Source organism: Rhagoletis pomonella, unplaced genomic scaffold (assembly GCF_013731165.1).
Source record: "Rhagoletis pomonella isolate Grant_MI unplaced genomic scaffold, Rhpom_1.0 Rhpom_scaffold_00011, whole genome shotgun sequence".
NCBI classification, from domain to species: domain Eukaryota; kingdom Metazoa; phylum Arthropoda; class Insecta; order Diptera; family Tephritidae; genus Rhagoletis; species Rhagoletis pomonella.
Genome location: NW_023458565.1, coordinates 17,882,807 through 17,899,220, shown reverse-complemented (window position 1 = coordinate 17,899,220; position 16,414 = coordinate 17,882,807). Strand labels below are relative to the sequence as shown.

At 31.4% G+C, this 16,414-nt stretch overlaps 2 protein-coding genes across 4 annotated transcripts in view; one reads left to right on the top strand and one right to left on the bottom strand.

Annotated features, from left to right (window-relative positions):
• Positions 1 to 443, top strand: part of LOC118746753 (protein FAM207A) — a 23,309-nt gene extending 22,866 nt beyond the window's left edge. Inside the window, exon 2 of one of the 2 annotated variants that reach the window (XM_036480659.1) lies at positions 10 to 443. In XM_036480659.1, the coding sequence (XP_036336552.1) occupies positions 10 to 390 (381 nt within the window). In that variant the 3' untranslated portion in view covers positions 391 to 443. The remainder of the gene's footprint in view (positions 1 to 9) is intronic. The other variant, XM_036480658.1, reaches the window with a different exon arrangement.
• A 1,146-nt stretch (positions 444 to 1,589) lies between these two features.
• Positions 1,590 to 16,414, bottom strand: part of LOC118746751 (cysteine and histidine-rich protein 1 homolog) — a 25,905-nt gene continuing 11,080 nt past the window's right edge. The window contains exons 2-9 of one of the 2 annotated variants that reach the window (XM_036480655.1): positions 8,819 to 8,877; positions 8,505 to 8,619; positions 8,314 to 8,437; positions 8,091 to 8,243; positions 7,843 to 8,003; positions 7,618 to 7,734; positions 4,930 to 5,015; positions 1,590 to 4,862 (exon numbers count right to left, since the gene is read on the bottom strand). In XM_036480655.1, the coding sequence (XP_036336548.1) occupies positions 4,835 to 4,862; positions 4,930 to 5,015; positions 7,618 to 7,734; positions 7,843 to 8,003; positions 8,091 to 8,243; positions 8,314 to 8,437; positions 8,505 to 8,619; positions 8,819 to 8,877 (843 nt within the window). In that variant the 3' untranslated portion in view covers positions 1,590 to 4,834. The other variant, XM_036480653.1, reaches the window with a different exon arrangement.

Here is a 16,414-nt window from a genome sequence, read left to right as displayed (position 1 = left end):
CACAAACAACTTATGAATAAGTTTGCATTACTAAAAAAGAAACGGAAGGAGGAAGCTGCGCGCAAAAATCGTGAAAAGACTGCTGTGATTGGTGATTTGAAGCCCTTAAAGGACGCGCTGCCATCCTTAGATGAGCTCTTCAAATTGAGCAAACAAAAGTCGGATATTAAAACCGGTATAAAAAACATTGATGAATCTACTCAGAGTAATCAAAAAGGAAGGGAGGAAAAGAAACTGAATGTTAAGCAAAAATTAAAAAAGAAAAAGGAGAAATTCATAAGACAGGTCTCATCCTACCAGGCTTTACTTAAAGATCCAGATTTCAAAAAAAATCCACGTGATGCTATTTCTTATCATATTAAATATAAACATGGACTTATTGATGAGTAAATTGTAATATAAATTTTATGGTGTAATAAATCTATATTGTACATATATTAAAATAAGTTAATCTATTTTTACCACGCTTTTATTAGCTGGGGATGTAACTATGTAATATTGATGCGCCTAAAAGATGCAGCGATTTCCATTCTCAAGTTACATACCTGATGACAGTACGAATGGGAATTGCTTTAAACTTCCTTTTTAAAGTAACCCGATGACAGTACGAATGGTAAATTTTAATAGCGAGCTTTTAGTTTTTTAAACTAATTTTATTTATTATTGGTAAAATGATTCTCAGGACTCACGAAGATCAAAATCAACGTGGATATGCAGATCAGAAAACATGTCAATTCTGGTCTTTTGGATTGAAGAATAGTTTAAATCTTCAGCTCTCTTCGCGAAACGGGTTTTAGCAAAAAAGCATTTCAAACATTTTATTGAATAGCCTTCCTGTTTATCAAATCGCTGCTTGCTTAGAATTTTCAGGAGAGTAAAGATTCCCCGATTCTAACTTAATCATCTACATATCGCTAGCTTAGAGTGAAAAGTTGTTAAGTCCACTCTTCATGAAAACACATATTTTGATACATCAGGCTAGAGAAATTAAAAATGCATCGTTTCGAAAAGGGTAAAGGTCCTTTTTTATGTTTTCTCGTTTATATTCAATGAAAGGAAAATTTGCTAAGTCCAAGAAAAGCTCTGAAAATTCGATAATACCAAAATAGTACGAAATATTTTAAAAAAGATCGAATCCCTCTAATTCGTTTGGAGTGCTGCTTTACAAAATGTTGTATTCAAAGTTTTGCGAAATACTTACAGAAAATGGCTATAAGAAGTTTTTTCCTCTCCTGTACAAGTTTTAAATTGTGACTGTGTGCAATTTTTTACTCTAAGGTAGCGATATGTATATACATATGTATTTACCCCTATTATGAATTCGTAGGATGCACAATAAACGCTTGCATTCTGTTATCCCCTATTACGAAACGAAGTTTGTCGTAGCAAATCTGAAAGTTAGCGTAGCTGATTTGTGTTGGTTAACGATAAAAAGTGAACAAAACTCACAGACATTCAAATTAATACATCTGTCGGGCATATGAAAAGATAATATGAAAACTAATGTCATACGAAACGCCTACAAACGTTTATCGTCTATCGTATGGAAATTCATAATGGGCGGGTTAATTAAAAACAAATAGATAAAATTCGTTTTATTTCTCTTTATTGAAACTTGTCTTATCAAGGATTTTACTTTTGTAATGAAGATTTCTTTGATTTATTTTTTGCTGTTTTTTACATTGTTTGATTTTTTTTTGTTTTAACGTGTTTAGATCTACAAAGTATTCTCAGACTAAATGTTATATGTATGTATGTATGTAATTATGCTCAGGTGCGAAAGAGAAAAATTAATTTAACATTACAATTTTTCTTTTTATTACTTTTGTTTATAGTCTCTTTACTACGTATTTATTGAAACTTGTTTAGTTTGGAAAGGTGCAACGCGGAAATTTACATAGTTTTTGACTGGATGAATGCAACAATAAAATTATTTGGAAATGCAGTATGAAGAGAATTTGAAATTGATTGCTTCATAGTTTATTAGGAGAAACATAATAAATTCTACCGAATTCCCATTTTGTTAAAGTTATCTAGTTTACATCGATTTACACTATTTCAAAGGGCACACCAACGAATGATAGAAATTTTCTTTTTACGCGTTCTCACTAGCCGATCGACGGCAACTGTAGCCGAGTAGTTAGATGCGAGGCCCTAATGCTGCCAGTAAGGGAGCTCAGCAAGCAGCTCTTAGAAGGTTGCAAGAGATGTGAGCACCTAAACATGCACTTGCTTGAGGCGGAACCTCTACGAACTGAAGGACCAGGTCCAGGACTACACGCCACGAACACTGGAACCGGCACTGTATAGGCAGGCAATAAACGGCATTCACCGGGAGACTGCCGCCACCTTCAGTAACTACCGTCCTGTGAATGCCGTCATCGAGCACAATCGCAGAAGAGCTTCAATTGCCAAGAGATACCCACGTAAACTCCTGTTTAACCAGACTAGCCCCGATGTACCCAATGTATGTCCGGCAAAAGTCAAATTCTCTTCTGAAATTGGACGCCAAGCAAATAGTTCACAGTTCGTTTACCGGTTCTTTAGCCGAGATCTGTTTTTTTTGTTAATTGTGACTTATTTTTCCACTATTAGATATCTAATTTCGGGATACACAGATATTTCAAGGGAATGACTGAGTGATTGTGACTTTCTTTTCATACTGTGATTAAGATGAACTAACGTCTAATTTTGAACCGAGTGCAAAAAATTGGTAACTGCAAGTAGTGTAAACCTAAACTCCAACGAACTGTGAACAAATTGATGAACTCATAAAGCTGTAATAGAAATTCGAATATTGCTAACCGTTGAAAATTTTGCAACACATATGTATGTATGTATGTACTCAAGTGATGCAGAAAAAAAAAAATCATATGAGTTTACTAATTAATGATTTAATAGTTGACGACTTGTGTCATTTGTCATTTTAGAACTTATCGAGTGGTGTTGGCTCTTACAGTGACGTGACTTATCGACACGGGTATCCTTATTGTTTTAATAGAAGCATTACAAATTAAATTTGTATGTAATACATTTATTTATTAATATTTATAAGCGCTGCAGTGTACAATCTACAGTACATTGACCTATGTATGTGTGTATGCATGTACGCTATGGTGTATGTTATGCGAGAAGAAAGTGAACATCTGCATTCATTATAATGACAATGTGTGTTGATTTGTATGTACGTACTATGTGTGTATACAAATGAATTTTTATTTGGTACATTAATATTATTGTTTTAGCTATTAACTTTATTTGAAGATTAAATATATGCAATTATATTTACTTTTAATTATTATTTCTTATTACGCTGATCTAAATTTATTTTGTTATAGCGATGTTGAGATCCTTACACATACATATGAAATTCTACCCTCGATTATTTTTATTAATTTATCAAGTGTAAACAAGAATTGTGTATACATAACTTAAGCTTCAACGATTATGAAAAGAAAATAATTATTGCAGTACGACAAACGCTTAGAAAATTAGAAGTATGTTTATTGAATTGTGGTTGGAGAAGATACTGAAGGTACATAATGTATGTAAGTAAGAATTAATTTTAAGGTGGATTTATCGTTCTGGTTCACTGGTTTTTTCACTTACCCATCCTCTTTCACGAAGAGAAGGGTCTGAAGGTAGATTCATCACTCATTCTATAGTTCGTGCTGTCAAAGTTACAACTTTAGCAATTGGAAATTTGAAGGTATTTTGCCAATTTTAATTTTTCCTTTTAAGTAATTTGAAATAAATTTATAAAGTTTTCAGAACTGAAATTAATTATGGAAATATCAAAAATGTTCGTAACTAAAGCTGAAGTTCAGTTAACAACTCAAAAGAGTTCAGAACTTTTCTCAGTTGCTCTCCTTCTCCGAATTGGGAGAGAAACACAACAACAACTATATGGAATAAAAGTTCTTAACTAGAACGATGGACCCCGCCTTTAAGCAGCCAAAATTTTAGAAATCAATTGTCATTTAAATATTTATATATAGTAGAATATGTGAAGGCATATTAAATGAAAACGCATGGCGGCTTTATTTTTCTAAACCTAGTTCGTCTTTGAGTTTACGTCAAAGAACATTTTTGTTTTAATTTGAACTATAGTAATTTTAAGATGTGTTACGTGTATTCGTGTTCGACGAAACTTTTAGCATCTTTTTCTACTTTTGTCCACATGTTTTTATATGTACGAGCATGCGCTTACATATATATGTGTATTTGGATGTACATTCATACATATATGAGTGTGTAAATATTAGTTTAACTTTAGTTTCACTTAAAATATATATATATTTATGTATATAACTTTAGTGGACAAATTATCATAATAAAAATATATGTATGTATATGTACGCTTTTGATAGAACACTCTCAATACATGCATATGAACCGTTTATTTTGAAAGTGGCATAAGTCATTTCATACCATTTGACTTCAGCGATCATTTACCTGTATCTCAACGCATCTGTTATTCATTCAACTTCATCAGCCAAAGGTATGTTTTGCCATTGTGTTTTATTAAGAGGTGGAAATGACTTATGCCACTTTCAATATAAACGATTCAGATATATGTATACAAAATATAAAATTCAACGTATAGCAGTTTTACGACGATTGACAACTCGAGTGCGCCAATTTACCCTTTTTCTAACTGCTACCCGCTTCAAATCAATGCGTACCTAATGAATTAAACTTTAAGTATTATAAACGACTTATTTATATGTAAAACATAGCTTAAACTATGAAATATTATTGAATCGAAAAAATATATATATATATATACTTATATCATTTCTTTGCAAATATAAATAAAGTAGTAAACATTTATTTATTTATTAAGCAAAAACATCAAGAGACTGAAAAGAGAAGGTAATTAGCAAAATAATTATCGTTTATACGAATACGTAAATGATTGTGTCATACCGGAAATTGATTCCTTTGTTCGATAAGAGCCTATTGCACTCAGAGCTATCCGGCAGTGGTAGTATGTAATAATCACTTTCGCTACTCTGTAGAGAACAAATATTCATATTGTAGATTTTAGTACATTTTTATAACATACATACGTATAGACAAATACCAAATGGAAAATATCTTAATTTATTTTATATATGTATGTATGTATATATTTTTTAGTATATGTATATAAATGTACATATTTACTTATTTATGTATATAGAAAATGTAACTTGAATGTCTGTGATAGGAAATGATAAGATGTATTGTGGAACGATTTTCCGTCATCCCTTGTCAAATTTGGGATGACGGAAAATCGTTCCACAATACATCATACTCCTACCCTGTCGGAAACACAAACAACCAAAAAGAAATGATAAGACTTTTGAAACTATCTTAAACTAATAAAGGCAACTTAATAATCATTTAGGTAAAGTTGTAAAATATGAATTTCAAGAGAGCTGTGAAATTATCGTATGTACATACACATATTTTAAATTTCTTCTTACTGCATAAGTCAGCTAGCAGTAGTTTTAAGTCACATTTTTTATTCAGTAAAAGGAAATGCTTTTTAATTGAATACATGGCCTTTGGAAGCAATATGAGTAAAAAACTTAACTACTGTATTTTAATTACCGAAATAAGTATAAGAACACAATAAGAAAATCCAGAATTAGCGAACTAAGGATACCATAGAGAATATCCCATCTGAGTGAGTTCAAATTTTATATAGCTCAGTTCTTATGTAAATTAATATCGCACGTTTAATAATATAGAAAATTATTTTAAAATTCCAACTTTGTGAAAAACTTGATCAATGAATACATTTGGCATACAAAACGACAAATGGAAAGACACATATCTTCGCCAATTTTGGTACGTTTAGTTATCTGTTACACTGAACATATTGAGCGTCATGCATAAAAAGTGAGCCTAAGCTCAGACTCAATTTTTGCACTGAAGGGGTGAGCTCAAGCTCAAGAGTTTGTACTGAAAATCGAGTTGGAGCTTAAACTCACTTTTTTCTCCCTTTCACGATATTTACATACTAAAGAACTGCAAAATGCCTTTCAAAAATTTCATGCATTGCTATGTCATGTCAAGTCAAACAATGTGTTGTGGCATGCCATTCCATCTCAAATATACTAGGGGTATTCTCGAAGTCTTGCACGATGCACGGATTGCACGAAATGCAAAAATACTATTCCAAATTTCGAAGAGTACGAGAACACCCCATTGCAAAGTGGTAGCATGCATGGGGAGCAAGCAGCGAAATTATGTATCAAATACAATAACAAGAGACAGCAAAAAAAAATTAAGTGAGCGAGATGAGAGGAATGAGAGAAATATGTAGCAATTCCAACAACAAAACAACTAGCACAGGGTCGCTTTTATCTTGCTATGCTATTTTGCAAAATATATACATGGGTTTCGACGTTGCATATTTTGTAGCGATAGGAAATGTTGTTTCCCATGAATTTTCTTGTTGTGTGTTTGCAATTTATGCAATCCGTGCAATCCGTGCTACGTGCAATGGCTTTGCAAGATTTGGAGAATACCCCTACTGTTTTAGCATGTCGTTGCTACTTAGCTAAGCTTTTGTTCACTGTTGTGCTTCTATAGCATATTTTTAATACTGTTTGATGCTGTACTATTAACGATTCTTTCGCGATCTAAAAATTCGATCAAATATTTTTAGAGGTTTCCATTTCGTAGATGTTTTTGCAAAACCGCCTAAATCGCCGTTGTGGCAAAAATGAGATTTGGTAACCCTGAACTCCAGGCATCGAGATTTATGCATAAAAATCATAAAATCGTTATTAAAACAACCGATTTGTAAAATAATAGCTAGAGAACATACCACCTGTCATGGCCTTGCCTTCAAAGTGAAACCGTGTTTTTGCTCTCCTGTAAAATTTGAGTGTAGTAGATAGGTGGTTTCGCAATTGGTCGATGGACGATTTGCTTATTACTTACTCCAGGCCCGTGCGCAGGAATCTTTCAAGGAGGGGGTCCGCTTTATGATCGACTTAAATCCTCTTAAGATTATTATCCAATTTCAGATACATCTAGGCACTACCTAGAGCCTAAATTTTAGCTACTAATAGCGCGCAATCGGAAGTACGTGCGCTTGTTAAAACTCATTAGCGATGATTTCGAATGTTGTTAAAAAAAAAATTACCAGGTTTCTCGATGGCCATGACACATCGATTAAAATTTTGAAGACTTAATGGGGCTTATGAATGAAAACTAAGCAATTGTTTTTTTTTTAATTTCAGAACTCTCGATTTATTCAAATAAATTTAAGTAAAAGATCTGCAAATTTATTAACAAAAATTACTTAGTTTTTATTGAACAGGCCCAATATCTCGCATTTGACTGAAGGATTGAATTTCTAGGGCTCCAAAAATGGAAATTTTCAAGAAAATTATCACCATTTGTGCAAAAAAAATTTAATCGCCTAATCGTGCGGTCACCACCACTAATTTAAATTAACATAAAATTGCTTTCAGGGTTGGACCTTGAATTTTGTTATGGGAATGTGTCTGAGAAAAAACTAAGAGAAATCGCACTACCTTAAAATGTATTTTAGGGCATTTCTGCATGGGTAACGGCAATAAATAAGAAATGAAATTGAGTTCATCAATCACTTACTTGGTCTGTAAATTCGTGTTTGTAGATTTGTGTAGCCACCTTCATATCTGAGAAGGGTCCTTTCAAAGCAAAGAAATGAATACTCATGGGTGTGCTGGTTTTTGTTTTCAAAATTAACTGTTAAAATAAAAGAGTTAGATATGTTATCAAATAAATTTTTTTATATTTAACTATAAAGAATTAATGCAACAAACTGCATTGTTCACATTAGATACATAGCAATACCTGATACGTTATGGTACGTTCATTTGATTGGTGCGGATCACGTTGACTATTATTAATCCGTGCTTTTACCACCCATTGTTGATTGAATGCCGTAAATCTAGCCGTCTCATAGAATAATTTGTGTACATATTCATCGGTACGATAGGGTTTCATTTGTAAATCTGAAAAAAGTATACAAAATGATATACACATGAGTAAAAATACATTATTAAATACATATTTTTAGTGTGAAGTATGCTATTACTTACCATTAAATATAATCTTTTCATAACTCAGCAAATCTATAAGTGTACTAAACATTTTCTTTTCCTCCTTAATTTTGGCATCATGGGCTTCCAGTGCAGCCATTACCTCGTAACCCGATTTTGTGGGATGCAAACAGTTGCGTTCATGCTCAGTAGCTGTGGAAATATGAATAATGTAAGAAATAGAGGATATGCTAATCGCTTTATTTGCTCAATAGGTACGCACTCTCATGATTCGGTCCACGCCATTGACAGCCAATTCGTGAATATTTGCAGTTTGTAGGCCGTTCCTGGCACTCGTATTGCTCATGGCGATCCAGCGACTTGTATGGGAATTCTTTATTGCAATACTAGAAAATAGAAAAAAACACATTGTTAAAATATTGTTAAATGCTTTTATTTGTTTCGCTGAAATACTTGACACTCGCTGGGCAACTCGGAGGCGGCTTTCTCCACGGCCAGATTACGTGATGCAGTGCTTTTTGAAATCTCAACCCGACAATTTGGGCAGGTGGCAATTTGATCGCGTAAACTATTTGAAATTGCAGAAATAAGAAAAGGATAAATACATAAAAAATGTTTTTTTGTTTTAAATAATTTGTTGAAAGTGCTGAAAAATGCTAGAACAAGTTGAGTTGCAGTTAATGATTGTTTTTTTTTTTTAATGATTATAAAATGTTTATATGTATAGATAGATGTTTTTTTTTTTCAAATATTTTTTAAAGTCATACCGTCCATCAGCGAGTAAATGTGTAAAACAAGCGGCACACATTAAATGGCCCATTTGACACTGCAATGAGAATGGTAAGTAGTAAAAATAGTTAGAATTTTAAGAAATTTCCAAATTGGGTTAATTAAAAAAAAATGTTTATGTAAATTTTGTTTATATTTAATTATGAATAATTGAAAATCCTGTGAATGGGAAAAAGAAAAAAGAATCTATTAGTTTGTATTCATTGGCGACTAGAACTATGTATTTTATAAAAGCTTAGAAGAAAGTGTGTGTGATCAACAAACCTAATTACTGTCAAAAATGTCCACAATTTAAGTAGTTCAAATTTTATCTACTTAGCGTGACCGGTTTTTGCAGTAATATGAAGCAGCACCCATTTTATGCAGGCCCACCTATTTATGTACTATATATGTATATACTTTTTATGAAGCTTGGTGTATGAATGATTTATAGAATGTATGAAGTAGATATGGAAAAATTATAAAAGTTTGCAAAAGTGCGAAATTTAAGAAAAAATATAAAAAAAACGATTGCATATTGTAAAAAAGTATATAGTTTAACAGTGTGAATAAGTTTAATGAGCAATGTTTATAAAGGACGACGAATAAAATGCATAATAATATGTGTGGAAATGGGTGAAAATGATTGTCCGCTGGCTATGTGAATAGGAAAGCCAAACTTTTTTTCTTTTTCTTTTTTAAATAAAAACAAGCGCATTGTTTTGGTTTTCAACTCAATTTGTGAACTTTTTTATTGATTTAACTTGTCGATACGTTCTAGTAATATACAATAAATATGTTTACTAGGCGAAAACTTAGCTCTTTTCGTATTTTTTATGCATATTTTCTGCTTTTTTCTCTGTTATGAGTCTTTTGTATTTTTTTTAATTTTATTTCTTTTTTCATTCGCTTATTTACATATTAACCTAGTGACAACAACAACAACATGAAAGATTAAATGCATACATGTGTTGGTACAATAACAACATAATCACAGAATTCGTTTCTTTTCCATCACTTATGGCATAGTTTTTTTGGTTACAACTTTGTTTTTATTATTTTTAAAACATTTGCATTCTATACACTTATACATTTGGTAATATTCTCGTATGCAACAGTCTATTTTTTTTTATTAACTATTTGATTATTTTATTTTATGTTGACGATATATCAATCATTTAAATGCGAAGTAATCTTTTAAGATAAATTAACTAAATAAAACTACTGAAAAAATACATTTTCTTCTTTTTAGTTCTAACAAAAAAAAAATTAATGAAATTTTTAATTGCTAGGCGAGTTAAAAATTAGTTATAGTGGACCTATCAAATGAGAAATTTATTTATAAAATTTGTGCAATAAATTAAAATACTTTTTTTTAACTATGGTAGTAAATATTAGGCAAACTGAAAAGTGATGTTACTTATAATAAAAAATAAAAAGATAATACCACTACTAAAGCCTAATTCACAGTGTGTAGATAAACTCTGACAAGGGTTCAATTATCAATTTTTGTAGTCACAGTGACTTGTTAAGAAAAGTTTAATTCTAATATCTTCGAATCTTTATAGTTACCATGCGATTGTAAATATGAACCCGTAGTTAAACGCTTGTTGGCTATTCACTTAGCAATTGTTAAACTACGAACAAGAGATTTCGGACTTTAGGCTAAGATTTAAGGAAGGAAATTAAAATTTGAGTCAAGTGAGTTATATTTTAAATATTTCAATTAGTCGATCAAACTTAATGTTTAATTCAAAATTTAAAATTTTTTTCGAATAAAAAGGTTACGAGTTCCTTAATTCATAAATCACATTTCTTTTATTCTGTAAATTGAAAACAATTTTTTTTTTAATCTGTAAATTGAAAACATTTTTTTTTTTCATCTCTAAACCAAAAAATTTTGAAATTTATGCTTTTATACTGCCGTTTTCAATTCCAAAGTAGCGAAATGATAAAGCTGACATTTAATAGAAGCCAACATTTTTTAATGAACATAATGCCATCCCTAAATTTGAGCGTTATGCGATGCGGTTTCCGACGCCAACGAGTACCAATGCACGCTACATGAACCAACTAACAAGGTCACGCAGTCGGAAAAGAATGAAAAAAGTAAATTTCTGAGCGTTTTTGATATCTGCCTAAGAATGAAAACAAACAAAGAAATCGAAAAAGCACCGGTGATTGAGTGCGATATATTGGTATTTATTAGAAAATATAATAAGTGAAACTTGATGAAAACTAGCAAAAAGTGTTCATAAAATATGGTTTTCATGATTGAAAATGTTTTACAATCGCATATCATCAGCACGGGTAGATTTTTCAATGCCAACGTTCTGACCACAAATGTGCACCTACTTTTAACGCAAATTTAGGCCCTTTGGCAATCACAAAGCACTTCATTTTATATTAAGTATAAATTTGTAATAAATGTAATAAATCAAAATTAAAATTAAAATCGCTTATAAAAAACATCAAATTGCTAAAAAAAAGCCACGCCGAACCGAAAGAAGAGGATGTAAACAAAACGAAAATCATCAAAAACGCTACGAAAACTTTTTTCTGAAATTCGATTACAAATATAACGATGGCTTATTGCGTGACCTGGAGTCGTTGGTTCATGGCGCACTATACCCAAATAAAAGCGTAAAATTTTAGCCGTTTTCTCCTTTCCTTTCGCGTTTACTCCCGTTTCCTCTTTTACTTTTTTGTTGCTTGATATAAAAGAACTGCTTTCAGCACTGTTTTAAAGATGACAAAAAACTCCCATTTCTGGTGATATGACTTCATATTTGAGTATTGTGTTCAGAGCTGGGTAAATGCAATTACATTACAATTACAATTACATTCCTCAGTAATTGTAATTAGGATTCAATTCCTTTAGCTCACAGCAAAGGAATCGATTACTTTTTCAATTCCTTGAAGTAATTTCAAATGGAATTGTTTTTTTCTTTAATTCCATTACAAGGAATTTCATATTGTAATTGGAATAAATTACGTGCTAGTAATGTAATTTCTTTTATTTCAATTCCTTTGAAAGGAATTGAAAATGTATTTTTTTTCCAATTCCTTTCAAAGGAATTGAAAATGTAATTGATTTTTTTTCCAATTCCATTCCTCAAAGTAATTTAAAAAGTAATCGAAAAATTTATAAAAAAAAATTGTTTACTGTTGAATTGCAATAGCTTTGTTAAATTTCTTGGTTGCTAACTGCCTTGAATAAACAACTTATACCTAAGTAGTATTACTAATTGGACTTTAAGAAAACTGAATAGCTTAGACTGTAGCTGTTCAGTTTATAGGGTAACGGTTAAATTTTCCAGATCCTACCGCGAACGCGCTTCGCGGCAGATGAGACCCATAAATGTTGCTGCCTTGGGCACTGCTGTTCTCTTGGACTAATCCCTGCGTATTTATAAAAATGCACCGAGTTAATTGCATATATTATGGTACCCTTAATTCTACCCAAAATTGCGTGCCTTCTGGGGCCTTTGAAGTACTCTTACTGGTATCCTGCGTTACAAATGAGGATAGAGTCCGCTTGAATTACGAGCCCTGTGGGACTGGAGATCCTACCTCCTAAGAGTTTTATAAACAAATTTCATTGCTATGGCTAAATTTTGATGATAACACTGTAACGACGCTAAAATTACACAAAAAACGCCGAGAGACGTAAAATTAATTTTAAGTAGTATGTTACGGAACTGTATAGCGTTTTTTTTAGATAAGGTCATTTAGTCAAGTTATTTTCATTTTAAGTTTTCATTGCGAATGAAAAAAATCAAACTTAAACATGGTCATTCGGTCATGTACGATATGGCGTATGGGTAACATTATTTCCTGCTAGTATTTTATACAAAAAATTATTACACTTTCACTTAACCCTTGCAGATCACAATGGGCTATGATCGGGCCTAAGTGTGCTGGCGCCCTCTGGGCCTAGCAGCCACTTCAACCTAACCCTTGCAAACTTGCTTATTTATCCATCGATTTTCATCGGTAGTAGTTTTTAAGCCGCAAAACAAGCAGATATTGGCTAGTCTATACTAATATATATTTTGAAAAGCATTTTTTTCTGTTCGCAAAGCTCGAGAAAGGCCGTACCGATTTTTTTGAAATTTCGGAATATACTGCAGACTTTCCACGGATGGTTATAGGCTAAAAAAAGTTTCGATATTGAAAGGGGGCGTGGCACCTCCCATACAAACCGAATTTTTCAAACTGCATATATTTGTGGTAGAGGACTAGAACTGGGTATGGTGATATATACATATATAAGACCAATTCCATACTCATGGAGAAAAATTTGCATGGTTGAAGAATGGGGCGTGGCACCTCCCATATAAACCGAACTTTTCATATTGCATATTTCTGGAAGTGTTCATGGTAGACTGTAAGCCTTTTCAAAACTCTTTAGTTTGACACCCACATGCCAACATTTCATTTACTTTATCAATTTAACTGAGTTACAATTTCCAAATAGGTGGCAGCCCCCCTCAAAAATATTTCCAACAGTTATCTTTCTTAAACCTCTTTAATTTGATACCCATATTGTAATATTTTATTTATTTTATCAATGTAATTTAGTTAAATTTTCAAACAGATGGCAACCCTCCTCAAACATATTTTTGGCAGTAAGCCTTCTTAAAACTCTTTAGTTTGACACCCACATGGCAATATTTCATTTTTTTTAACAATTTGACTTAGTTTAAATTTTCAAATAGGTGGCAACCCTCGTCAAAAATGCTTCCAGCGGTTATCTTTCTTAAACCTCTTTAACTTGATACCCATATTGTAATAAGTCATTAATTTTATCAATATAATTGGGTTTAAAAATTTTAAAATAGGTGGCAACCCTCCAAATTTTTGTGATATCATTGGTTCTGGTATTATACCGAATAATAAAAAAAAAATTATTCAAATCGGTTCAGCCGTTCTCGGGTTTTGATGACCGTGACATACGAAGACAACATTTTTATATATATAGATATACATAGAAGATGTCCAATGTGTGCTTTCGATTTTAATCTTTGACCACAACGAAAATTCCACATTGTACATTCGTGAATGAACTTTCAGTTTCTCGATTACTTTTACAATTCCTTTGAGTAATTGAAAAAACTAAAGTACTCTTGCAATTCCAGGTAATGGAATTGAAAAAAAATCAATTACATTTTCAATTCCTTTCAAAGGAATTGGAGAAAAAAAATTACATTACTAGCACGTAATTTATTCCAATTACAATATGAAAATCCTTGTAATGGAATTAAAGAAAAAACCAATTACATTTGAAATTACTTCAAGGAATTGAAAAAGTAATCGATTCCTTTGCTGTGGACTGAAGGAATTGATTCCTAATTACAATTCCTTGTAATCTGTAATTGGGAGTAATTTGATTCCTAAAGGAATCATTACGACCCAGCTCTGATTGTGTTGTACTTGAGAGCAAATTATTATAAAGGAATCTTCTTAAAAAGGTCACTAATCAGAGCCTTTTGTATTGAAAACGCAAAATATGCACCTAAAATTTTTAAAACTAATGCTAGCTTTTAATATGTACTCAATGACCAAATTATGTTCAAAAACTTAGAAAAGAATTTATTTTTTTTTGTATCGCGATTCGAAAAGCAAATCATTCGGTTTCGAATACTTGGCACTATGAGTTTGTATTAGTCCGTGTCGCTTTTCTCGAATTTAAGATCATAAAAAGAAAATTGTGAATTTGTATTTAAAATAAAATATAATTTAAGTATTTGATATGAAAATGAATTTCGAAAATAATCATCGACCAACATTTAAATTGGTCATATGAACTTCGCCCCTAGTTATGTATGTATACTCGTAGTACATATCGTTTGTTGCTGGAAGACATGCACAATTCCAATTTTCCTTTAGTTAAATAAGCTTCACTTTGATATCTTTCAACTGTAACGCAAAAGAGGAAAATCTAGATAAAATTCCACGATTTATTAAAATTTTGTTTTAGTTATTTATTTATATTTTAAGCGGAAATTACTAATTTCGATTTGTTTCTATATTACGATGTTCTCCCAGCAATCAAGCGATATGTATGTACATACATCAGGAACGAATAAATAATAATCCGTTGGGCCGTTAGTAAAAGTTGGTACCAAAATAATTGCATACTTAATCATTCATTATGTATGTTACCGCATAAATTTAAACCACGTTAACCGATTTTTATAATTATTTTTTAAATGAAAGGTGGTAGCTCAGATGTGGGCCCATACTAATTTGATTTAGATCCCATCATTTGATCATGAAAAAATTAACAGTACTCTTAAGTTTTGATATGAACGTTAAAATCGGTTTTATTTTTTGCTTACAAATTACTGGTTTTATTTATTTTTGACTTGAACCGTTTTTTGTATTAATGCCTGGCCAACAAACTTCCTGACGTCTATCTGGATCTTTCACTTCTGTATATATTAACTATTGCTTAAAGTATTTATTATGTACTTAAATAACTTCTATATAGCAAATAAATAAGATATGCAACTGATGGGGTCTGATAGACGAATGATGATTGAGGTTTAAATAGCTATGATTGCGTTTAGCCTGACTATTTCTACATTACCATTTAGTTGAACGCAAGCGACTATTACAATATTATTATTTTTTTAATTTGAAATCGAAAATTTAATGCTTAGTAGGCGCAAACCTGTTTTTAATCGATATCGGCAAGGATTAAAATTTATTAGAATTAAAAAAAAAACTATTAAAAATAATATGAAAATAGTATACATACACACATACATAGTACATATGTAGTATATCACAATTGCTTTGCGCGGCAATATTAATTTTTTTTCTGAATTAAGTCTGTATATATATTTTACTCAAGAATAATAAATGCAAAAAATTAATGTTTCTCTTGCGTTTAATATGTATGTATGTATTTCCTTTTTTTTAAAAAAATAAAGTGAACAACATTTGAAATTAAGAGCATAACAATAACTACCAAATTTTTTTAAATGTAATCAAATTTTTATTTAGATGATTACTTTTAGTGGTGCGGAGGCTCGATATAACTAGCGTCATCGCCAATATGTCGTTCCGTATAGTTATCGATATATTTATCGACGTAATTATCGATATATTTAAAGGTCTGTATATTGAACCCTTTGCTAAAATTCTCTAGCGCTGTTGTTACCTAAAGATACAATGTATGTATGTAAATTCACATGAATTTATCGATCTCGATACCCATAACTATCGAAACCGATACACTTTTATGTATATATTCCTATTTGCATTTACGCTTACAGCATTTTAACCTCATCACGCAGATTATATTTGTACCTGCCGAAACTAGAAATGTTTCACAAAGTCAATTGAAAAAAAAGTAAAAAAGTCGACGTTCGGCGAAGCCGAACATTAAATACCCGGCGCAAGTATTAAATACATAGCGTCACCTGAAATGCAAAAAGACGTAACAACATCGTAACTGAAATGTAAAAAGTCGTGACTAATAATTTTTTTTCATAAAATGATGTGGGAGTTGTAATTCGATGAAATATGATGGACATATCAATCAAAAAGTGAATTTTGAATTTTTTATTAGTTACGTCTTTTTG